Source organism: Prionailurus viverrinus, chromosome X (genome assembly GCF_022837055.1).
Source record: "Prionailurus viverrinus isolate Anna chromosome X, UM_Priviv_1.0, whole genome shotgun sequence".
Lineage (NCBI taxonomy): Eukaryota > Metazoa > Chordata > Mammalia > Carnivora > Felidae > Prionailurus > Prionailurus viverrinus.
This window is the reverse complement of record NC_062579.1, coordinates 87,888,685-87,914,762: the sequence shown is the minus strand read 5'-3', so window position 1 is coordinate 87,914,762 and position 26,078 is coordinate 87,888,685. Positions and strand designations below refer to the sequence as shown.

The window sequence follows — 26,078 nt, the reverse complement described above, 5'->3', positions numbered from 1 at the left end:
CTCTCTCTCTCTCTCTCTCAATAATAAATAAACTTTTTAAAAATTATTTAAAAAAGTTGCTAGAGACACAGTTTAAGTCGTAAGTGACTAAAGACAAGAAATATTTACAATCAACATTGCAAAACCATACTAGATTATACCCAGGCTCAAGCTGTACTGGGAATGAAGAAAAAGCAGCAGCAATATCTCATATCAGCCAGGAGAGGGAGATGTTTGTTCATTTCTGAGAGTTGGATAGCGTTCCTATTTTGTCTGCCTTCATCACCAACACAGAGGATGCTGGTGTTCTATGAAGGCATTTATGCTCACAGGAGAACAAGGCATAGCTGTGAGTGCCAGGCCAGTTCCCATACGTCAGGGGCTATTTCCATTTTGCATTGGTGATTTTGGACTGTGAGAAGGCTGTCTTACGTATGTGTCTAAGCTGTCCAGCCTTAGGAGGAGCCCCTTCTGTGAAATCTGAATGCAGCAGTTTTGAAATAGGATTTTGAAACCAGGAAACAAGGATGGGTCAAATCTGGACCTCAAAAAGGAACCTGCAGGATTAAAAAACAAAACAAAACAAAACACCCGAAAAACCTACCTGGCCCTTTTTATCACCTGTCAAACTTGTAACAAATGAAGAACCAGCCAAAGCATCACGTCGCATTGGGGATTTTACTGATCGCCACCACCTCTAACCCCTACGCATTCTGTCTGCCACTGTAAACATTATATTTTGAGAGAGAGCGTACAAGCAGGGGAGGGACAGAGAGGGAGGGAGAGAAACCCAAGCTGGTTCCATGCTATTGGAAAGCCTTCACCGACCGAGGCACCCAGGCATCCCTACCACTGTAAAAATCTATACTTTCTGACTTTGTGCCCCTGCCTGATACAAACTTCCCTTGTTCCATTTGATGTTATGATGAGTGTGTCCCAGAGAAGCAACTATAGCACTCAAGAAAAAGAATGGGCTTCATGCAGCTCTCTATGTTGTTTAATTTCCTGTTGGGTGCGGAGGTTACCTAAATAAAACCTTAAAGAATTTTTTTAAATGGGTGATGGGGATGAAGGAGGGCGCTTGTGATGAGCACGGGGCGTTGCATGGAAGTCTTGAATCACTCTATCGTGATTCAACTAATTTTACTAATTTTACACTGTATGTTAACTAACTGGAATTGAAATAAAAACTTCAAAACGATGCAGTGAACGGTTTCCAAAACAAGTAAAAAATCCTTGATGTTCCACTCCACCTCCCCAAATAGAAGTATATTTGTACATACTACCATTTATTTTTATTTATTTATTTATTTATTTATTTTAAATGTTTTTATTTATTTTTGAGACAGAGAGAGACAGAGTATGAGCAGGAGAGGGGCAGAGAGAGAGGGAGACACAGAATCCGAAGCAGGCTCCAGGCTCTGAGCTGTCAGCACAGAGCCCGACACGGGGCTCAAACCCACGGACCGTGAGATCATGACCTGAGCCAAAGCCAGACGCTTAACCGACTGAGTCACCCAGGCGCCCCACTACCATTTATTTTTAAAATTGGGGTAGAATGAGACATCTTTCCTTACATAGTCATAGCAGTTTTTAAATTTACTTTTTATTTTTATTTTTTAAAGTTTGAGAGTGTGTGTCTGTGCGTGTGTGTGCGAGCAGGGGAGGGGCGGAGAGAGGGAGACAGAGAATCCCAAGCAGGCTCTACACTGTCAGCCAGAGCCTGACGCAGGGTTTGATCTCACAATCTGTGAGATCATGACCTGAACTGAAATCGAGTCAGATGCTCAACCGACTGAGCCACCCAGGCACTCCCACAGCAGTGTTTTTAATGACTACAAAAGTATTGCATTACGTAGCTGGACTACAACTTGTTTCATTACAAGATGTATCATAGCACATTGCTATATTTGCTGGCTGCAGAGTGGAAAAATACGACCGTTTTCAGCTTGGCTGTAGTTACCAAATTGCCTTCAACCAGCCATAAACTGATCATTCTTCCATCTGGGCGTTAGAGAAAGCCTGTATTTGCATACCTCCACCAACAGATCATTTATCATTTTTTTTTAACGTTTTTATTTTATTTTTGAGACAGAGAGCATGAACAGGGGAGGGTCAGAGAGGGAGACACAGAATCTGAAACAGGCTCCAGGCTCTGAGCAGTCAGCACAGAGCCCGACGCGGGGCTCGAACTCACAGTGAGATCATGACCTGAGCCGAAGTCAGACGCTCAACCGACTGAGCCACCCAGGCGCCCCTATCATTGTTTTTTTAATGTTTGAGAGAGACAGAGATGGAATGCGAGTGGGTTAGGGGCAGAGAGAGGGAGACACAAAATCCGAAACAGGCTCCAGGCTCCAAGCTGTCAGCACAGAGCCCGACGCGGGGCTTGAACCCACAAGCTGTGAGATCATGACCTGAGCTGAAGTCGGACGCTCAACCGGCTGAGCCACCCGGGCGCCCCAATCACTTTTTTTTTTTTTTAATCAATGAAAGGCAGTTCGTTAAAAAGGCAGTTCTCTCAAATGTTTCACTAAGTGAAAAAGCCAATCTGAAAAGGCTGAGTACCGTATGATTCTAACTATAGGATATCTGCAAATGGCAAAACTAGGGCCACACTAAGAAGATCAGTGGTTTCCAGGGCTTAGCAGATGGGGAGGGACATTAAAGAAGCCCTAAATAAATGGCACGTCATTATACATTCGTCAAAACCCACAGAATATACAACAGCAAGGGTGAACCCTAACGTCAACTATGATCTTTGGGTGATTGTGATGTGTCAATGTAGGTCCATCAATTGTAACAAATATACCGCTCCAGGGAGGGGTGTTGATAGTTGGAGAGGCTATGCATGTGTGCGGGGAGGTGGTACAGAACTCTCTGTACCTTTCCATTTTGCTTCCAACCTAAAACTGCCCTTAAAAGACGTCTAAAAAAAAAAAAAGTAATTCTTGGTTTGTTTAAATTGCATAATCCTCATTGTGAGAACCAGCATTCCCTTTTTATGTTCATTGGTTAACTATAATTTTTTGAATGATATCGGACTCCTTTGCCCATTTTTTTCTTTTTTTAAAAAGATTTTTAATATTTATTTTTGAGAGAGAGAGAGACTGTGAGTTGGGTGGGGGGGGGGTGGGGAGCAGAGAGAGGGAGACACAGAGCTTGAAGCAGGCTCTGGGCTCTGAGTGGTCAGCACAGAGCCCGACTCGGGGCTCGAACTCATGAACTTTGTGATCATGACCTGAGCTGAAGTCAGATGCTTAACTGAGCCACCCAGGAGCCCCTAAAGATTTTATTTTTAAATAATCTCGACACCCAACATGGGGCTCAAACTCACAGCCCCCTGAGATCAAGACTTGCATGTTCCACCAACTGAGCCAGCCAGGTGCCCCTGCCCATTTTTCTAATGGAGCTTTTTCTTTAGCAGAAGACAGGTCGTAAGATGTGATTGTCCTTATCAGTTACTCCGGTATGTTTGCAGGAAGCTTGTAGTTATTCCTTAAAGCCGTTTTTTAAAAAAAATTTTTTTAATGTTTATTTTTGAGAGAGCAAAAGAGACACAGTGTGAGTGGGGAGGGGCGGAAAGAGGGAGACACGGAATCCGAAACAGGCTCCGGGCTCTGAGCTGTCAGCACAGAGCCCGATGTGGGGCTCAAACCCACGAACCGCAAGATCATGACCTGAGCCGAAGTCGGACGCTTAACCAAGTGAGCCACGCAGGCGCCCCCACAAACATCATTTTATAGTGTGCCAGAAAAAGAGAACGTTATCTGGCAAGCGCCACTGGCAAACTAAGGGGCAGAAACATGAAGAGACTAATTATTATGTAAATGCCTTTATTTGAACTAATACATTGCTACCAGATTACATCACTTTTCAGAGTTAGAGTAACATTATGATCTTGAAAACTATAGCAAATAGCTGGACAAAGCAAGAGTACATTAAGTCCTACATACATATTTTTATTCTTTAGTGACCACATCTCCTTGTCTTAGGTGTAAAATTGGAAATTCGATGGTACACTTAGCATATCCTGTCTACGGTCCGAGCACACTCTCTCCTCAAAAGTGTCATTCAACAACATTTTTAAATCCAAAGAGAGAGTCTGAGGATACAGGTTGTAACACAAAGAAGCGTATACTGAACCAAGTGTTTTAAGATAAGATGCGTCAATTGTTTACAGCTTGGGTGTGAGAGGCCAGGGTATGCAAATTGGAAGGTCCGTTTTGTTCCTCTACCTATAATGTATGGTTTTTACTTACTTGAAGACCCCTTAAAAAAAGTAGCAAAATCAGCAGTCTTATTTAATGTAATCAAAATATTCTTAAATGTACAAAAAAGATCATGTAGAAAGAATACTGTAAAAAGATACTGATTTTCAGAATAAAAGAATACGAAAAGCTTCTATTACATTCTGCACAGCCAGTTACTTCTGCCAATTTTCAGTACTACGAACAGAAAGCAAAAGGTACTCCTATCCAAATACCCTCCGACCACAGTTCTCGAATGAGAACGAGCATACTGGATGGAAAGCAAAATTATGGTCTAAGAATATTCATATCCAATCATCTAAGCACGTCTCAAGATGTGGATGTTCTAGGAGGGAAAAAGATACACAGACATAACATACAGCAATGGGAAGTATCCAGGGCAGCAATCTAGGAGGAGAGAGTAAATGAGTTGGCCGTGAGCACATTTCAGGGGTGCCTGACAAATCCAACCTCGGCGATGGGAAAGGGGAGTCGTTTTCATTCAACCTCTTTCCCCCGTGGGCTCTCAGGATGACCAACAGTTCCTTAAGCCATGAGCACATCACCTGGAAATAGCTGACCTGGTAACCATGCACCTGGGAGCAAGGCTGTTTGTATTCAAATTGGTTATTTTACACTCTCTTCATTCCCCTGCCCATCAAGCATGCAAACACGGTCATGACCATCTTGGGCTTTACTTCCACAAGGTCTTCGGGGAGAGCATACACCCGGGCTCCAATTCTTCTAGCCATGGACACCGCGTACCTGTTTTTGGAGGAAACAGAAATTCAGATGAACTTCTTGTTAGCGAAGGACAGGAGAGGAGACGTCGGTTTCCTCTTATCATTTGGCTGGGATGCAAAACTTTCATAGTGTGGGAGTTCGGATGGGAACATTTTGCTTTTTTTGTTCTCTGTTTTGTTTTAAAGTTTATTTCTATTTATTTTGAGAGAGAGAGAGAGAGAGAGAGAGAGAGAGAAAGAGTGCATGCACGTGTGGGAGAGGGGCAGAGAGAGAGGGAGACAGAATTCCAAGCAGGCTCTGCACTGTCAGCCAGAGCCTGATGTGGGGCTCGATCTCACGAACTGCAAGATCATGACCTGAGCCCAAATCGAGAGATGGACGCTTAACCGACTGAGCCACCCAGGTGCCCCTCGGTGCCACTTTTTAAAGGCATACCTATAAACACCAGCCAGGTGAAACATCGATTTATGTATTTATAGCTTATTTCCTTTTCTATAAGGAGTCTGATCTATCCACACGTCCTATTTTTCATTAGGATGTTTGTCTTTAAATACTTATTTTTCAGAATCTATTATTATAAGTTCAGCCCTTGTCTCTTCTTTTTCATGCAAAACATTTTCAAAACTTAGTATTTAGTTTATGGTGTGTGTCACAGTTTTTTTTTCAGACGCTTAATCAACTGAACCACCCAGGCGCCCCTGGGTTTTGTTTTGTTTTGTTTTTTTGATGTCACTCTTAAGTGACACCAGATTTTTAAGCTCTACTGTTTGGGACAGATTTTATCCACTCCATTTCTCCAATATGCAATGAGAAATAATTTTGGAGCACTGACATGACCTGACAATGAAAAAAATATGTATATATAAAATATATATTATATATATAAAAATATATAATTATCCAGACTGGCTATATAATCAATGTTGACAGTTTCATTGAACATGTAAAGGGTAACAGACACTCTCATGTGATCTTAGAGAAAGGGGGTGGAAATCTGTGTCACATGTCAAATCCAAGCTACTTTGGTGGATACAATGAATACTTCCAAAAAGTCAAGGGCGGGGAGTCTACACGGTACATGAACGGAGTGGTCAGAATAAGGAACGGAAAAGGTACACAAAGTACGGGAAGAAAGAACTGATGTGTCCAGTGGAGGAAATTTGCAAGAGCACACTTCAATTAATCCATGAGACATTTCTAGGTGTTTTGTGACACAAATCTTTGAAGAGGACCAAGTCACTGAAAAAGGAAAGTTTTTCGGTGGGCTCGTTTTCAGTGTATGTTAGTCAAGCTTTCATGGGTCACCTGTAAAAGCAAGTCACAGTCTATGTCTTTGGTGGGGAAGGGAAGTGACAGGTGGAAAAGCCCTTGTCAATATCGTTGGCTTGCAGAAAATTTTCAAGGCATAGGTAGTTTCAGTGGAGGGTTAAGCATCCTGCTCATTTAGGGACCAAGATAATAAACTCAACATATGTAGTAAAGGTGCTTTATGCCCAGTAAAAAAGACATCAGTAAATAATGTGTTTCAAAAAAGAATATTTCTGTCTACTCTTATCTATGGCATGAATGTTCTTTTTTTTTAACGTTTATTTATTTTTGAGAGAGAGAGAGAGAGACAGAGCACGAATGGGGGAGAGAGAGGGAGACACAGAATCCGAAACAGGCCCCAGGCTCTGAGCTGTCAGCACAGAGCCCGATGCGGGGGCTTGAACTCACGGACTGCAAGATCATGACCTGAGCCGAAGTCGGACGCTTAACCGACTGAGCCACCCAGGTGCCCCGGCATGAATGTTCTTAGCTCATTTTCCTCTTGTAAGTCTGTAGCTGAGTCACATTAAAACCCAAAGTATATTATTTTGGTAATTTCCCAAAGCCACAACTGATTGAGCACCTACTATGTCAGGCATAATGCTAGGCTCATATATATTTTATTCATTTCAAAATTTCTAAGTATTATTTGTTCCCAATCTACTGATGAGTCTGAGGCTCAAAGAGGTATCCTCAGGTGACACCATTCTTCTTGTTTTTAAGCTTATTATTAAAAAAAATTCTTTTTTAATGTTTATTTGTTTTTGAGAGAGAGACAGAGAGAGTGAGCGAGCATGAGAAGGGGAGGGGCAGAGAGAGAGGGAGACACAGAACTCGAAGCAGCCTCCAGACTCTGTGCTGTCAGCATAGAGGCCGATGCAGGGCTCGAACTCAGAGCTGTGAGATCATGACCTGAGCCAAATTTGGGCACTCAACCAACTGAGCCACTCAGGCACCTCTATTTTTTTTAAGTTTATTTATTTTGAGAGACAGAGAGAGAGAGAGAGAGAGAGATCACAAGCAGGGGAGGGGCAGAGAGAAGGAGAGACAGAATCCCAAGTAGGCCCCACGCCATCAGTGCAGAGCCCGATGCGGGGCTTGAACTCACAAACTGTGACATCATGACCTGAGCCGATATCAAGAGTCGGAGGGACCCTGAACTGAATGTGCCACCCAGGCGCCCCTTTAAAGTTTATTTTCATTTACTTTGAGAGAGACAGAGAGAGAACAAGCAGGGGAAGGGCAGGAGAGAGGAAAGAGAGAATCCCAAGCAGGCTCCACGCGGCCAACGCAGAGCCCAATGCAGGGCTCGAACTCACGAAACATGAGATCATTCCCTGAGCTGAAACCAAGGGTCGGACGCTTCACTGACTGAGCCACCCACCTGGGCGCCCCTCAGATAACGCCACTGTTCAGCGGCAGAATCTGAGCAAGAATGCGGACGTGCCCGGCTCCAAGGCCTGTGCTCTTGCCAGGATATTAATCACTACTATCATTGGTATCTCTTACTTGGCGTTATTATGCTTGTCATCTTCTGTCAGATTGCCACTCTTAACAAGGTCGTAGTTTATGCAGCCCGGCTGGATGGCATCAATTAAATCCACAACCGCCAAGCTGGAGCTGATCGTCTTGTCCTAGTGTAAAAAGGACAATGAACCTGAGAGTTTCAGTATGCACAAATTAACACGTGATTACTTACAGAAAGCTGCCATAAACAAAGCCCAGTGACTTAAGAGAGTCTTGCCATTAGCCCAGCACTAATTCACACTGACGAAGAAACCCAACGGCTGCCCTTCCAAATTACTGGCACTTTCCGGCAAACATAACGTCTAAGAGTCAAATGTGGAATTCTTGCCTTAAAACTCTGAATGGAAGTTGATTTTCCAGCTTCACTCAATGTTCTGTTCACCCAGCTTACGATGATGTCGTCATTAGCTTTCTGCCCGTCTCCGAGGTCTTCCAGAACATTGAGGGTATATCTAAAAGAAGAAGCAGTGTTGTTGTAAGTGATGAATCACCGAATTCTACGGCTGACGCCAATATTGCACTGTATATGTTAACGCACTAGAATTTAAATAAAAATTTGAAAAGAAAAACATGAAATGTGGGGGGGGGGGAGCCTATGTAACTTAGAACTGTAACATAAACTGATAATAAGGAAAACAAAAATAAAAGAGGTGGAAGAAAAGGTCCTAATCTACTTAAAAAAATTATTTATTTTGAGAAAGAGAGAGAGAGAGAGAGAGAGAGAGAGAGAGAATCCCAAGCAGGCGCCATACCGTCAGCACAGAGCCGGACGTGGGGCTTGAACTCACAAACCTTGAGATCATGACCCGAGCCGGAATCAAGAGTCAGATGCTTGGGGCGCCTGGGTGGCTCAGCTGTTTGACTCGGGTCATGAGCTCATGGTTCGTAGGTTTGAGCCCTTAGGTTTGAAAGACTAAAGATTTCATGGAAGGAAATTCATATTATATGAAAAAAAAAATTCGAGTAGTAGTGGCTCACCACTGATCTACCCTTTGTAAGTGGTGCTGGCGGGGGGGATTTCAGTGCTTTCCAGAGCAAGCCCAACAGTCTATTGCAGGCACCTTTTATACCAGTCCAACAGTGGCCATGACCTAAAAGAAGCTGTGCTTTGGCTGGTGCTCAGTCATAAAGAATGCTTTTAAGCATTGTAATTATGAGATCTTCTTTTTCAAATGGATCCAGGGACTCTTCATAATTTTTTTTTTTTTTTTAATTCACTGACACTAAATGAAGCTCAAGGCTGCATGCCAGGCTTCTTAGTAAAACAGGTGAACAGGGGTGCCTGGGTGGCTCAGTTGGTTAAGCATCTTGATTTCAGCTCAGGTCACGATCTCACGGTTCGTGAGATCGAGCCCCACGTCAGATCTATGTGCTGACAGCCTGTGTGGGATTCTCTCTCTCTGCCCCTCCCCGACTCATGCTCCTCTCTCTCAAAATAAATGCAGAAAACTTAAAAAAATAAAACCAGGAAATATTCACAGTTCTGCTGCCTGGCTTTCAAGGAGGCATCTCCCACTGAACACCCAGCATGTATTCGTTACTTAAGCCCACTTAAGAGTCTAAACGCAAACATTTCAAAGACATAGTCACTGACACGTCTGCCTGAAAGGAACAAGAAGCAGATCACAGACCAGTACTGCAGCGAAGCGTGAACAGCTCGAACTGCGTACCGTACCTTCTCATCAGCTGCCAGACCAAAGCTAAAGTCAGAGTTTGGTTTCCATCATTCAGGTCCTGCCCTCCAATACCGACCAGGGAGAATTTGGCAGGATGCTTCCCCAGTTCAACAGCATAGTTGCAGTTTTCCAGCTGTAAACGCACAGAAGGTAAACGGTCAAAGATCTCTCATCTGTTTACTCCGCGCACATATGTGAGTACGTGTTTGCGACGCGGGGTGCTCCACACATCAAAAGAAGTCAAGACACAGTTCCTGTTCTCAAGAAGCTCAGACTCAAGAGTGTTCTAAACAAAAGAAACACACGGAGAATAAAAACAGCCCGTAACAAGTCTGTGTGGCGACTGAATGATCTACCTTTTTCATGTTGGCTCCGAGTTTTGGGTATGGAGGTTTATTGACCTTACTCCAGTCAACAGGAACTTTAATTCGTTCGTACAACTGTAAGATTACCAAGGCGTCTTGTAGGTCACTAAAGATTTAAAAAGAATGCAATCAGTGTTTTCAGACAGCCAGACTTGGTTTCATGAAAAGCAGTAACAGTACAGGGGTGACTAAAACATAGAAAACCTGACCAACGATGGAAGAATAGCTGAAGAAGCTGTGGTATATCTACACAATGGAATATTACTCAGCCATCAAAAAGAATGAAATCTTGCCATTTGCATCAACGGGGATGGAACTGGAGTGTGTGATGCTCAGCGAAATAAGTCAGGCAGAGAAAGACCAATACCATATGATTTCACTCATATGTGGAATTAAAGAAACAAAACAGATGAACATAGGGAAAGGGAAGGAAAAATAAGATAAAAACAGAGAGGGACGCAAACCATAAGAGACTCTGAAATACAGAGAACAAACTGAGGGTTGATGGGGGAGTGGGAGAGAGGGGAAAATGGGTGATGGGCATTAAGGAGGGCACTTGTTGGGATGAGCGCTGGGTGTTGTATGTAAGTGATGAACCACTAAATTCTACTCCTGAAATCGTTATTACAACTATATTAACTAAATGGGATTTAAACTAAAGAAGTAAATAAAACCTAGAAAACCACAGATAATACCCCAGGCTCCTATTTTCTATCAGTCTGTCCCCAAAACAAAGGTAACATCATCTTGCTCACTGGAAATATTTATTGAGAGCTTACTTTTTGCAAGGGACTATTCTAGAAGCTGGGCAATAGGACAAAAATCCCTGGCCTTACTTTAGAGTTAGAGAGAGAGACTAAAAACAAGTATATGGATAAACAGATCATTTGATTTGGGGGTGTATATAACTGCTATGGAGATAAAAGAGAACTAGGGTTAGGGTTAAGGAGCGTTAGGTGCTGGGCCGGGTCTGAATTCGTGGTTTGAATATAGTAAGGGAGTAAGGCATTAGAGGCGGAAAAGAACATTCCATGCTGAGAGAACAGTGAACACGAAGGCCTCAAGACATCATGGATGGTCTACCTAAGGCACTTCTTGGTCTCTGTTTCAAAATATTAACTATCTGTTCCCTAGGGTGTTAGAAAGACATCCTTACATTCTTTCACTTAATGATCATACAGAGAAATAATCTGGGCTTCTGCATATTTGGAACATAATGATGGATGTCACCGCTAAGCATTTTCCACTATAAATGACCGCTGTAAACTAACTTTTTTTGAGAGAGAGGGAGAGAGTGCGTGCAAATGGGGCAGAGGGAGGCAGGGGAGAGACAGAATCTTAGGCAGCCTCTAGGCTCAGTGCGGAGCCCAACACGGGGTTCGATCTTGAGCTGAATTAGGAGTCAGACACTCCACCAGGCACCCTGTAAACTAACATTTAGAAAATGTTTAGAGGTGTAATTATTTCTGTGGCATCCACTCATGACGTTCCTAATTGTTTATAAGAAAAGTAGAAAAGCTTACGCATAGAGATGGTTTACATGGGGATTAACACCAAGAGAGTTCATCCAGTTACGGAAGGTTCTTTCTTCACGAGTTTCTCCTATTAAGAATATTCACAAAGTTTATATATTAATGCAACACCTTGTACATGTGCATATAATATGAAAGCATATGTAAGATTATTTCGTTTCCTCTGTACAGATCTAGAGGTCTTCTCCGATATGAATCTCCAAACATTCTCTCTACTTTCTCTCTACATACATGCTTTATTATTATTATTTATGTTTTTATTTTTTTAAAGTTCATTTCTTTATATTGAGAGAGAGACAGAATCCTAAGCAGGCTCCATGCTGTCAGTGCAAAGTTTCAATGTGGGGCTCAGTCTCACAAACCGTGAGATCATGACCTGAGCCAAGGTCGAGAGTCGGACACTTAACCAACTGAGCTACCGAGGTGCCCCAGATACATGCCTGTTTTTAAAAATCTATTCATTTTATTTAAAAATTAAAGAATGCAAATTTATAATCAGTTAAGCAATTTAGAGGTTTATGAAGTTTTAATAATCTTCTGTCCCTTGTAATCCTTCCCCAATATCTCCCAGAAGTAACTGATGTGATCAGTTTTACATTAAAAAAACTTTTGTGGTTATATGAACCCTCTATACTCATGAATTTACTTCTTCTTTCTACACATTTATACATCCTAAGCTACACACGAGTACTCATTTTACATGCCTATAATACTACAGCAATAAGTTACTTGAAACTGGAAAAGCATAAAGAGAGGGAGACACGGAATCCGAAAAAGGTCCAGGCTCTGAGCTGTCAGCACAGAGCCCGACGCGGGGCTTGAACTCACAGACTGCGAGATCATGACCTGACCCGAAGTCAGGTGCTCAACCGAGTGAGCCACCCAGGCGCCCCATTATTTTTTCTTTTTAGAGAGACAGCATGTGAGCAGGGAAGAAGGGCAGAGGAGAGAGAAAGAGAATCTCAAGCAGGTTCCACGCTCAGCACGGAGCGTGACGCAGGGCTTGACCCCACGACCCTGGGATCCCGACCTGAGCTGAAATCAAGAGTCGGGCTCAACTGCCTGAACCACCCAGGCGCCCCTTAAAGATTTTATTTTTAAGTAATCTCTATACCCTACGTGGGGATCAAATTCAAAATCCCGAGATTGAGACTAGCACGCTCAACTGACTGAGCCTGCCGGGCGCCCCTAGTATTTTTTGAGTAGGGGAGTAGAAAAGGAATCGGGGCTAGTTCTGGTCAGTCCAACCATGGATGAATGAAATAATACTGTAAATTTATAGGTCAAATTTAATGCATATGTATATTTGCGGGGGGAGAGGTTTAAAAAGTGATCTAATTCTAAAATATTAAAATAAAGCACGGGTTTACTAAGTGGCCTTAAGCTAAGTGATCCGTGACTCCTTTACAAGTTTCCTTGTATCATCCTTTTCTATCAGCTGCCACTTTTTACTCAGCCTTTGGGTCTACTTCCAGCAGATATTTGCTAAGGGAAAGTGGATAAGGAAACGTATTAAGTCAAGATCCTGAAATCATCGTGGCCTACGTAACATATTTCCACTCTGTAGTCCTGCACATTAGAATGTGAGAAACCTTCAGTTACCTTCCAATAGAGTCCAGTCAATATCCTGGTTCTCTGGCTTCGTTAGTGCTGGGTATTTATTGAACAGGTTGGCCACAAAGGCCAAGTTCAGTTTGGGGTTTCCACTGACAACATCAGCAGGGGTAACAAACTGTCTGCAACCTAACTTGTCTGCTTGTTGAAGCATACTCTCTGCTCTCTTCAAATCATCTGTTTCCTGTTGAAGTAAAAAGACATATTGTAAAAGGCTAAAAATACTAAAAATATAGAAACGTTTCCCTACAATGATAGGCTGGATATACAATTCTACTTTCTCTTAGCCAACACATGGTATTTATTATAAAATTGTTTGTGGAATGCAACAGAAAGTTGGCTGTATTTGATTGCAGTACCTTGAAAATACCCTAGGTGGCACCAGATGATTTATCTAAGGATAATACATTTTTTTTTTTTTTTAATTTTTTTTTTTTCAACGTTTATTTATTTTTGGGACAGAGAGAGACAGAGCATGAATGGGGGAGGGGCAGAGAGAGAGGGAGACACAGAATCGGAAACAGGCTCCAGGCTCTGAGCCATCAGCCCAGAGCTTGACGTGGGGCTCGAACTCACGGACGGCGAGATCATGACCTGGCTGAAGTCGGACGCTTAACCGACTGCGCCACCCAGGCGCCCCAGGATAATACATTTAATTCCACTGGGATTACATCTCCTGCTAAAACTCATCAAGAAAAAAGCAAAAACTGCTCAGATTTTTCAGTTGGGCCCTAAGGGAGGTGTAAGACTGAAAAAGAGTAAATAATTATGAGAAAATAATTTAAAAATAATAATCAAGAATCGCAGTTTCCAATGATTTGATTTCAGGTTTAAATTGTGCATTTCAAATTGTAGTTTTTCTCTTCAGGGATTTTTATTTTAGTCTATTTTATTTGTTTACGGTTTGTTTTACTTAACTTTTCCACCCACGAAGAAGCAATGTTGTGCATTTCTGCAAAGAATACTTACTTTCGACTAATTCCTATGACTCCCAACTTGTTACCTTCTTCCCCATTCTATTTTTTTTTTTTCAACGTTTATTTATTTTTGGGACAGAGAGAGACAGAGCATGAACGGGGGAGGGGCAGAGAGAGAGGGAGACACAGAATCAGAAACAGGCTCCAGGCTCTGAGCCATCAGCCCTGAGCCTGACGCGGGGCTCAAACTCACGGACCGCGAGATTGGGACCTGGCTGAAGTCGGACGCTTAACCAACTGTGCCACCCAGGCGTCCCAATAATGTTCATTTTTTATTTTGAGAGAGAGAGAGAGAGACAGAGCGAGAGCACTAGGGTGAGCCGGGGAGGGGTAGAGAGAGAGGGAGACAGAGAATCTCAAGCAGGCTCTGCACTGTCAGCACAGAGCCCAACGCGGGGCTCGAACCCAGAAAATCTGAGATGACCTGAGCCGAAACCAAGAGTCAGAAGCTCAACCAACTGAGCCACCCAGGTGCCCACCCCATTCTATTTTTTTCCCCTTTTCTTTTCCCCCCTGGAAAGATGCATGCTGAGCTCTTGATCAACATAGGGTTTGGTGAAGAATGTGAGTTACCCAATCATTTCAGACTAGTGTCAAAATTAGTTTCTCAGACACCCAGTATTCCCGCCTCCCAATGCTACAAGTAAAAAAACCGGGAGCTACAGGAGGCACAGTTGCTTTGGGATTTTCTGTGTCTAGTGACCTATGTTTGGAAAAGAACACAGCAACACTCTGAGAAGTTCCTATATCTGTACACTACAGTTTGTCTCAGGGCAAATGTGGCACTTCTGGACAACAGTGTCCCCTATAAAAAGGTATTACAATTGGTGGGAAAAGAAGAGATAAAGCTAAAGGAAGCTTGAGGAATGTTACTTTTAAACCAACGCTGCCCAGAATGTGTAATTTGAGGGTTTTAACTTTGTCTTAAAATTTTTTTTTTAACGTTGATTTATTTTTGAGACAGAGAGAGACAGAGCATGAACGGGGGAGGGTCAGAGAGAGGGAGACACAGAATCCGAAACAGGCTCCAGGCTCTGAGCTGTCAGCACAGAGCCCGACGCGGGGCTCGAACTCCCGGACCGCGAGATCGTGACCTGAGCCGAAGTCGGCCACTCAACCAACTGAGCCACCCAGGCGCCCCTTAACTTTGTCTTTAATGGGTGATGCTCCTTAGTTTTTTAACCTCCAGTGCGATACCTTGACTGTGTAGGACTCCAGAACAATGTGTGTTTATTGTGTTACCCTTGTAACCTTCTGCAGCCAGTAACCACCAGAAGATTGGCAATTGAGCGGGATTCAACGTTTCTTCAGGATTCTCTGTGAGCATATAGTGAGTTCCTCTCAGAGCCTTTTCTATTTCTTGTAACCTGTCAGTTATTACTTTAATATTGTTTGATTTATGCTATTTACCAGCTTTATCTTAAAATCCCTTCTTCATTGATCACCCTGGCATTCTTAATGAAGCATTGACATAATATTGGAACAGAAGGAAGCTTTAAAATAGATGACAACCAAAAACTTAAATAGTCAAATATACGATAGTGAAATAAAAATAATCAAATCAAAAAAAATATATATATGCAAAAATAACTTCAGCTCCTATCTCACACTATATTCAAAATTAACTCCAAACATATATTTCTAAATGCAAAAAGCCAAACTCTAAAAACCTCTAGGAGAAAACACAGGAGGAAATACTTGTGACCTTGTATTATGCTAAAATTTCTCAGATACAACATCAAAAGCATGATCCGTAAAAGAAAAATGACTAAATTTGACTTGGCTAAAATTAAGAACGTCTGTTCTTTGAAAAACGTTGGGAGAAAACATTTGCCAATCACATATCCGATAAAGGATTTGTCTCCAAAATACATAAAAAACACTCAAAACTTGCTAATAAGAAAACAAACAATGCAATTAAAAATGGACAAAATGTTTGAACAATGATGATACACGGATGGTAAATAGTCACATAAAAATGTTCACCATCACAGGTCACTAGGGAAATACAACCACAATGACAGATCTTTCAACACCTGTTAGAATGAGCCAAGTTAAAACGGCTAACCACACGGGGCGCCTGGGTGGCGCAGTCGGTTAAGCGTCCGACTTCAGCCAGGTCACGATCTCGTGGTCCGTGAGTTCGAGCCCCGCGTCAGGCTCTGGGCTGATGGCTCAGAGCCTAGAGCCTGTTTCCGATTCTGTGTCTCCCTCTCTCTCTGCCCCTCCCCCGTTCATGCTCTGTCTCTCTCTGTCCCAAAAATAAATAAACGTTGAAAAAAAAAATTAAAAAAAAAAAAAAACAAAAAAACGGCTAACCACACTGAAGTGTTAGCGAGGACGTGGATGAACTGGAACTTTCATACACTGCTGGTGGCAATGTAAAATGGTACAACCACTTGGGCAAATGAATTGGCAGCTTCTTCAAAAAGTTAACCATCACCAATAACCATACCCCATCACTCAGCCATTTCACTCCTGGGTACTTCCCAAAGAGAAATAAACGCACATATTTACACAGAGACTTCTTTATGAATGTTCATAGCAGCTGTAGTTGTAATAGCCCCAAACTGGAAACAATCCAAATGTTCAACAAGTGCGTGGGTTAACAAATTGTGGTATATCCATTCATCGGAATACAATTCAGCCTTTAAGAAGGAATGAATTTATGATACATGTGACAACATGAATGAGTCTCAAAATAATCATGCCAAGCGAAAGGAGCTACACAAAAAAAGAATACATACTACAGGGGTCCATTTATATAAAATTTGCAAATATTCAAACTAATGTAAAGTGAAAGAAAGCAAATGAGCGGTTGCCTGGGAAGGGGGAGTAGGGGAAAGTGGCAGGAAGGAACTATAAAGGATCACGAGCAACCCTGATGTGATAATGGATTTAAAAAAAATCAGTCATCAATGAGGCCCTAAAGAAGGTATAAGGCTGAAAAAGATGAAGAAGGACACGGAACAACAAGGGAAAAGCGTGAGCACCGGCTCAGAGATAAAACTAGTGGGAAACATCGCTGGATAGGAGACCTGGAACAAGACTGTGTAGGGCCTTAAGTGCTGAGCAGAACATTTCGGACTAAAGACTACAGTCAATGGGAATCCTTGAAGGACTCTGAGGAGGGAAGAGACAAAGGAGTGTTTTCAGATCAATCAGGGAAGACTGAATGGAGAAGAGCTGTATCAGAATCAGAATCAGTTAGTATCCTGGTGCCATTTACACAGGCATAAGGTCATCTGGTTAGCCTTCCCAGACAGCTCCCTAGTGCACAGGACAGCCCCTCATCCATACCAAGTGACTGAACCAAAGAGTCTCACATCTAACATACAGACAGAAATACACGTACACAAGTCAGTTACAAGTTCAGTTCTGATAAGGGCAGTGTAAATGGTTTAGACCGTATAATCCACTCAATCCCACTGCATAATAGGGTAGAAATGTGGATTTTCTTTCCTTCTTCTTCTCCTTTTTTTTTTTTTTTAAGTAGGCTTCATGCCCAGCATGGAGCCCAACGCGGGGCTTGAACTCACAAACCGTGAGATCATGACCTGAGCTGAAACCAAGAGTCGGGTGCTTAACTGACCGAGCCACCCAGGTGCCCCCAAATTAGTACAGTGCATCCTATATCTAATAGGTACAAAGAATAAACCAGGCGAACGTAGAAACTTGAGACTAGTCTAGTCCAACTCCTTACTTTATGGATGAGTTAAGTGAGATCCAGTATGGGGAAGAAATGTGTCCAAGGTCACTGGACAAATCAATGACGTAAGCAGGGAACATGTTCCGTGAATGATTCCCCATACTGGATTTCAGGGATCAGCAGTCTGTAAACATAGTCACATTACCCTCAACACAGGAATATTACAGATGCATATATGAACATAGAGTCACTAAATGTCTTACTGTGATTACAATCCAAACACCTGGAAAAGGTTAGTTTCTAACACTTATTTCCTCACCCTCGCTTTGCATATTTTTTTTTTTTTTTTTTTTAACATTTATTTATTTTTTTGGGACAGAGAGAGACAGAGCATGAACGGGCGAGGGGCAGAGAGAGAGGGAGCACAGAATCGGAAACAGGCTCCAGGCTCTGAGCCATCAGCCCAGAGCCCGACGCGGGGCTCGAACTCACGGACCGTGAGATCGTGACCTGGCTGAAGTCGGACGCTTAACCGCTGCGCCACCCAGGCGCCCCTCGCTTTGCATATTTTATGCAACCCATATAAACCAACAGCGCCATCACTGTGGAGCTCACTAATAAACTGTCAAAATCAACCAAAGCTAATCTTTCTGCCTTTGAATTACACCCACAGCAATACATTTTAAAGTAACGCTTAAAACTGTCAACACCACCACATGCAATTATAACAATTCTTGCTGTTTAGAAGAAATGGACAATGCTTTTGTAAGACTGTAGAATTTCAATACTTACGTTGAAACCCGACATGTTAATATCTATCCGTGGTTCCCCTTCTTTTTGTCCTTTTGGTGCAATTTGATTGAGAAGATGGAAATAGGCTTTGGAATCCTACAAGTGAATTGAAAGTTTCAGTGAGATCACATTTACAAAGAATGAATGTATCCTCTTGTCCCATGTTTGTAAGGATATTTGCATTGGATTTTGGGAGAACGGATGGCAGAAATCTCTGCCTTCAAAGCTAACGGATCTTTCCCCCAGAAAAGTCCATCTATCTGGCCTAACGTCTGCCTTGAATATGGATAACTAGATTTTATCATGACTTCACAATTGATTAACATTACCCATAATACTAGTAAACACATAACTAGTTCTGTACCTTCACTGAATTACTGAAGTCAATAAGCTTGGTAGACAAAACAAGCAAGAAAAGAAAGTAGGAGCAGAAATCCAGGAAGCATAGGGAAAGAGAAAATAAACAGGTTACATCATTACAAAACACGATATATACCATAACCTACGGAGAAGAGATTAGCTGTGTTAAAGATGTATTTAGTTGTAGACTTAAATGACCATTCTTAAATGAGTAACACTTGAGTGGGTGAAATAACACATTTAACACTTTGTGACCTGAATATACTTAGCCAAACACGATTTTTCTTTTTAAGCTCCTGAACTCATTTATTGTTTGAATGTTTTCGCTTGGAATTCCAATAATTAAAGCGGTGTTGCTCATATGGGGGTGGGCTGCGTGACTTCGGGCTGTGTGGACACGCCACAGAATACAACTTGAAAACCACAGTACCACCGCAAACAATCAATAAGGGTCCCCAACACACCTGTCAAGTAAACTGCCTTCAGGGGACAGAAACTGCTCACCGCTAGGAAGGTGATCCTTCAATATAGCAGGACTTGGAATTCCTATATAATATTTTTGTAATCAGAAGTGTTAAACATCATGATAGTAAACTAGAGGATTACTGACCCTTGACGTCCAGACGGGCTCTAAAGGAATGTTCCTCCTAGTAAGTTCTGTAGATTATGTGCACCTTAATCCCCTGGGGGAAGCTGTCCAATATGCAGATTACTGGATCAAAACCCAGACCTACCAAATATGAACCCCTGGGAGTTACCCAGAGCTGCGTCTTAGATGAGCTAAGGCAAGTGAGTTTGACGCATAATGCCATAAATGATGCCAAGAACGGGGAGAATCAGGTGAGTGAAATCCATTTCAGACCAATTCATGAAATGCAAACCCAGATGCTACCATTAGTGGGCATAGGGTTTGCCTCCCTGTAATAGGATATTTACTGTTGCAAAAATGTGTTTGCTCACAATTTCTTTCTAAAGGTGCATAAACAATTCATGATCAAATCCTATGCACTTGAGAACAGGTAAAGAGCAGGCCCAGCATTGTATGTACTATCCTGAAAAGGGCTTTGCACGTGAAAATTGAACTTGAATATGGATAAGTTGGAAGCCCTTTTTCACATTACCGAACAATGCTTTGCTTTTTAAAAAGATTCAAGGCAGGCTTTATTTATTTACTTTTAAACAGGATTTCCTTTTGTACATTTAAAATACATCCCAGAACAGAAAACCCATTTCCAAGTGGTTTTTGAGAGCACATCTAATGCATACGGCAAAAATACACCTGGCCAAACATGTTGTGTAAGTTAAAAGAAGGGATGGGGAACCAGCTGGTCTTACAATTTTGGAGCTATCCTGAAGTTTCACTGATGAAATCAGTATTGCCAATATCCCATCACTTCCTCTCACCGCTGAACGCATTGATGTGACCACAGACTATTGTTTTCATAGCCCTGTGGGTCAGTGACAGCTGGTGAAGATCCTTGAGTTTGTTCCCTGTGTCCCAACGTCTGGATTTTGCAGAGAGTCGAGGCAATTAATGAGGACTCTGTGATATTCACTATGGTAATTGTGGCTCCCTCTCTCTGGGAAGCCAAAGCAACATGTGGTCAAGGACTTGATTTTCTTTTTCTTTTTTTTTTTTTTTTAAGTTTATTTATTTTTGGGAGAGAATGAGAGAGAGAGAGAGAGAGAGAGAGAGAGAGAGAGAGAGAGAGAGACAGAGAGCACACAAGCCGGGGAGGGACAGAAAGAGAGGGGGACAGAGGACCAGAAGGAGGCTCCGTCCTGTCAGCACAGAGCCCGACGCGGGGCTCGATCTCACAAACCGCGAGATCACGACCTGAGCCGCAGTCGGACCCTTAACTGACTGAGCCACCCAGGCGCCACTTTGCAGGTCTGTTATGTGCCAGGTATCGTGTTAGAGGTGGGATTTAGCAGGAGGGCCCTAGAGCAGGGGCTGAGGTAGGAGACACAGACATATGTTGAGAGCTCATCACTACCCTCCGGAACTCAGTGTCTAATGGTGGGAGCACATGACAGAAGAGAAGCCAAACATGAAAGACGAAGGGGAATCTCGGGGCCCTTTCTCGCTCTTCTAGAGCTATATACTAACAGATACACTGAGGTCTGGGAAAGGCAGTTAGGAAGAGGTTAGTCATGGCCCCCCCTTCTATACTCCATGTTTAACAGTAGGAAGAACGTAGAAGTTAGGACTAGAATACTTGTACTCTTTTTCACAGAAGCAGAGCTAGACTTGGGGCTAGTGCTCGGTCCTAGGTTTTGTCTCTTACTGAAAACTACCATCGGGGCCAAGGGCCAACAAGGCCTGGTGATATACTGGCAGAATTCCCTCGCTGCTCATCACGTCGCCCAAGAGTGTGATCGTTCTCTGCACCGTTACCTTGATGTCAGCACTAAAGTTGTTGATTTTTTGCCAGCCCGAGTTTTCCAAATGAAAGTTGGCCCATCTAAGCAGAAGCTCTTCTGGAGACAGTTTCATGAGCTCCTCCAAAGTCTCCCCATCTCGAAGTAAGGCGGCCAAGGCTATAAGGAAAAAAACCCCCACAACCGATATGTTATCTGACAACGGTCATTGTAAGTTCATTTGGTCTTCTGACGCTCTGTGAAGTAATGGACGTGCAAAAACTAGCATGACCTAGGTCCTCGGTTTTAGGTACGGAGAGTCTAATGAAAGATAAATACAGAAGTAGATACTTATGCAATGATATAAAGATGCTGTGTTATGAAGATACACAGCAAATACACAATACTATAATGTATTGTTTTTATTATTCTTCACATTCCAAATGGCAAATAAGTTACAGGCTTTTGTAAATGCTTCTTTACTTAATTTAGAGAGAGAGAGAGAGAGAGAGAATGTGTGTGCAAGCAGGCAAAGAGCAGAGAGAGGGAGAGAGAGAATCCCAAGCAGGCTGTGCACTCAGCCACCCAGGCACCCCAAGTTACAGTTTTTGAAACATTTTTACATTATGTCATATACTTACCTAAATTGTCCTTGTTTAATAATATTAAAATCAGAGATTGGGGGAAGGATGTTAAAAATATTGGAGCCTTTATACTTAACCTTTTGACTACAGGAGTACAGGAACACTACAGTATTCATATTTATTTTTTATTTTTTTAGTGTTTATTTTTGAGAGAGAGAGATAGAGTGCGAGTGGGGGAGGGGTGGAGAGAGGGGGAGACACAGAACCCAAAGCAGGCTCCAGGCTCTGAGCTGTCAGCACAGAGCCCGACGTGGGGCTTGAACTCATGAACTGTGAGATCATGACCTGAGCTGAAGTCGGACACTTAACTGACTTGAGCCACCCAGGCGTCCTGGTATTCATATTTAAGTATAGTTAACTTACTCCTGAAGGGTTAAATATGGTTTTTAAAAAATATTTGTACTTTTTAAAAAAAGTAATCTCTACACCCAACATGGGGCTCAAACTCACAACCCCCAAACCAAGACTTGTATGCTCTACAGACTGAGCCAGCCAGGTGCCTGGGTTAAATCTATTTTTAATGGGATATAATTCAACTTTACATTTTCTATAGCACCTAACATGTAAAAGCCCCTCAATTATTATTTTTTTAGAGATGAATGGGTGTTTTTTTATGCTTATTTATTTTTGAGAGAGAGAAAGAGAGAGAGAGAGAGAGAGAGAACGAAGGGGCAGAGAGAGGGAGACACAGAATCCAAAGCAGGCTCCAGGCCCTGAGCTGTCAGCCCAGAGCCCGATGTGGGGCTTGAACCCACAAACTGCGAGATCATGACCTGAGCCAAAGTCGGATGCCCAACCGACTGAGCTACCCAGGCACCCCACCGCTCAATTATTTTTTGTTGTTGAATGAAATGTGTAGAAGAAGCCAAAGGTTTTTGGTAAATATTCCCTCAGGGAATAGAAGCAGGGGTGTCTGCATAGAGAACCATCTAAATTTTAGCACTGTTTTAGGAGTACGTCACGCAGCCTAATGCAATTATTACCTCCCATAAGATAAAAGGAGGTTTATATTGAACAAGAAGACTGAAATTGCCTGATTTCTGAAGAGGTCTAAGTAATGCTTTTATCAGGCCAGTTTCATCTTTCACGGACTCTGCTTCATGCCATGTCACTTTGACCCTGAGGGATTGAAGCAAGGGCAGAGGCTGCATGGTCACTTGTCCAGGACCCTCCGTTGGCTCCCCATCTCCACCAAGTCAAAGGCTAGAAAGGATTAAACACCATGACATCTATGCACCTGAGACCTTGGCAAAGAAGAGTCATTTGATCTATTACACAAGCCGATGTAATTTTATTTTGTTGTCCTCTTTTCCTTTTTGAACAGACTTCAACTCCTTTAATAAGACAAACACCACGGTGAAGGTGGCTAGCAGCAAGAGGAATTATATTTGTTCAAATATAGGTACCTTGGAGTGGACCAAAAGAGAAAGTGTAATGGTGTCCAAAGTGGCCAAAAAGTCTTACGATGGATGAATGTGCAAAATGAGACGGCCGACAGACAGTCTGGGACTTTGAAACTGCTGAGAACCCCAAATATATATTCCCCAGAAGTCACTAGGATTGAGAGACTGATTTCTGGAATAAAATAGGAATATTTGGAGCGGTGCTTCATATTTTAATTTAGCTTTACAGGAAGAGGGTAATGTGTAAGAAGGATGATGCTTCTGCTGGTTCAGAACATATGCGACCATCAAGGGCAGGTTGGCATAGTTCTGAAGAGATCTAAATCAGCGAGAGAATAGAAAAAGCACTAAAAATAATACTAAAGAAGAAAAGTTGTAATCAGGCTGTTTTCCTGAATAACACTATAACATTACCTTCTGTTAATTCTAGTTATCGTCTAATCACCTCAATTAAATGAAAGCACAACAGTCTGCATGACTAGGAACAAAATAACCAATAAACAACTTTCAAAATAGTGACGATGTTCCATTACCTTCATTCCTGCTTAATTCAATGTCGGCGAACAAACCGATCTTAATGATCTGCCAGAGCAGTCCCAAAACCAGATGGGGTTTCCCAGCCCGCAAATCCTCTGCACCGATGTTCACAACGTGACACCCAATGGCAGAAGCAGAGTTCAGTGCCAAGTTCAAGTTTTCCTGCAAGACAGCCAGTTTATACATTTGCTTCTTGACCTTTCCATTTTTTAGGCGTCTACACCCTTCACCGAAAATAATGCTCAACGAGGAAATGAGTTTCAGCCATACAGGATCCATAGAAAACAAACTCCAGACAACAAATTCCAGACTTTGGCGTTAAAAGCCTAGCTACAACAAATCTCATCCGTATAGTTATTGTCCTTTCCAGAATTCTATGGGAAGTTAACGTGGTATTTTAATTTGGTCTCTTCTTTGGTCCTTTCTCACAAAAGGAAATGGACGAGAGACGTAGAGTCAGTATATCCATGTGGGTTAAGTGTTGCATTTTTTTTAAGACTGTATTTTTTAAATTTTTTACTTATTTTTTAAATTTACATCCAAGTTAGCATATAGTGCAACACTGATTTGAGGGGTAGACTCCTTAATGCCCCTTACCCATTTAGCCCACCCCCCCTCCCATCACCCTTCCAGTAACCCTCTGTTTGTTCTCCATATTTAAGAGTCTCTTCTGTTTTGTCCCCCCCCCCCCGTTTTTATATTAGTTTTGCTTCCCTTCCCTTATGTTCGTCTGTTTTGTATCTTAAACTCCTCATATGAGTGGAGTCATATGATATTTGTCTTTCTCTAATTCCGCTTAGCATAATCCCCTCTAGATCCATCCACGTAGTTGCAAATGGCAAGATTTCATTCTTTTTGATTGCTGAGTAATACTCCACTGTATATATATACATCTTCTTTATCCATTCATGCACCGATGGACATTTGGGCTTTTAAGATTGTATTTTTAAGGAATCTCAACACTCAACACGGGGCTGAAACTTACAACCCCGAGATCAATAGTCGCATGCTCTACTGACTGAGCCAGCCAGGTGTCCCAACTGTTGGGTTTCTCAACTTACCTAAACGAGGTCTATCCCACGTACCTGAAAAAGTTCTAGAGGTTTCAAGCTCCACATCCCAAGAGGTGCTCTTGCCTGAGGGAATTTTGTTATCTAACAGGGTAATACTCACTTGATGGAAAGGGAAAATGCTCCATTCCTTAAGCATGCTAATTGACTAAGAGCTTAAATATTTTTTCTTTATTTCTGCATGCTTGCACACAGTATGTAATGAAAAGAACATAGGGCTTTGGAGTTGGACCTGGATTTGAACTTCAGTTCCAACATTAAGCTTGGACAAGCTCAGAAGCCTTTCAGAGTCCCAGCTCTCCTCTGTCAAATCTGGATAATGGTCCTCAACTCAAGAGTTGTTATAAGAATTACATGGGAAGATACACAGGGCAGAACCTATGGTCTACAGAATAGGTCCTCACATGGCAGTTTCCCTGAAGAGGACAGGAAGACCAATGCGCACCTGAATGATGAAGGGCGTAAGTTTCTTCTTGTTGATGGCCCTTTCATCAATTGTATCAGGAACTGAAAGGTTGATCATTTTACTGAAACAAAAATTAAACAAGGAGTTGGTTTACTTTTAAAGAGCCTGTAAACATCACAATATTTTAAGGCTTATCCCAAAACGCCACTCATGTAATCTGAAAATGATACATGCAATATGTGACTTTCATCATGTTGATCACACAAGAAAAACTATACATGTGAAAAACTCAAGTTGAAACAAAAGACCAACGTGTTTGGTCCAGTAGCTGGGTATTTCTGAGCTGGGCATGGGGGCGTACTCTCTCATTTAAATTTTTTGTATTTTCCACATTATTTTATAAGAATAAATAATTTGGATAGTGAAAAAAAACCTTACTAAATAACTTTAAAAAAATTTTTAATGTTCATTTATTTTTGAGAGAAAAAGAGACAGAGCACAAGTGGGAGGGGGTCAGAGAGAGAGGGAGACACAGAATCTGTAACAGGCTCCAGGCTCTGAGCGGTCAGCGCAGAGCCCGACGCGGGGCTCGAACCCATGCACCACGAGCTCATGACCTGAGCCAAAGTTGGATGCCCCACCGGCTGAGCCACCCAGGCACCCCCATAAGCATTTTTAATTGCATTTTACATACAAGTAGCTTTTACTAATATTTAAAAAATTAATTAGACATAGCACAGAATACTAGATCATTTAAAATAGACAAACTCTTGGATCATCTAGACTAGCGTTTCTCAACTCTTGACTATGTATTAGAATTTATCTGTTGTTTTTGAGGGGGGTGGAGAGGCAGAGAGAGAGGGAGACACAGGATCCAAAGCAGG

General features: G+C 42.2%; 1 protein-coding gene across 1 annotated transcript in view; it reads right to left on the bottom strand.

The window, feature by feature from the left end:
- Window positions 1-3,798: 3,798 nt before the first annotated feature.
- Window positions 3,799-26,078, bottom strand: part of PLS3 (plastin 3) — a 93,421-nt gene continuing 71,141 nt past the window's right edge. Inside the window, exons 7-17 of the mRNA XM_047844195.1 lie at window positions 25,234-25,315; window positions 23,715-23,880; window positions 21,172-21,314; window positions 18,414-18,509; window positions 12,984-13,179; window positions 11,373-11,451; window positions 9,841-9,955; window positions 9,484-9,617; window positions 8,137-8,260; window positions 7,791-7,915; window positions 3,799-4,994 (exon numbers count right to left, since the gene is read on the bottom strand). Coding sequence (XP_047700151.1) covers window positions 4,862-4,994; window positions 7,791-7,915; window positions 8,137-8,260; window positions 9,484-9,617; window positions 9,841-9,955; window positions 11,373-11,451; window positions 12,984-13,179; window positions 18,414-18,509; window positions 21,172-21,314; window positions 23,715-23,880; window positions 25,234-25,315 — 1,393 coding nt within the window. The 3' untranslated portion in view covers window positions 3,799-4,861. The remainder of the gene's footprint in view (window positions 4,995-7,790; window positions 7,916-8,136; window positions 8,261-9,483; window positions 9,618-9,840; window positions 9,956-11,372; window positions 11,452-12,983; window positions 13,180-18,413; window positions 18,510-21,171; window positions 21,315-23,714; window positions 23,881-25,233; window positions 25,316-26,078) is intronic.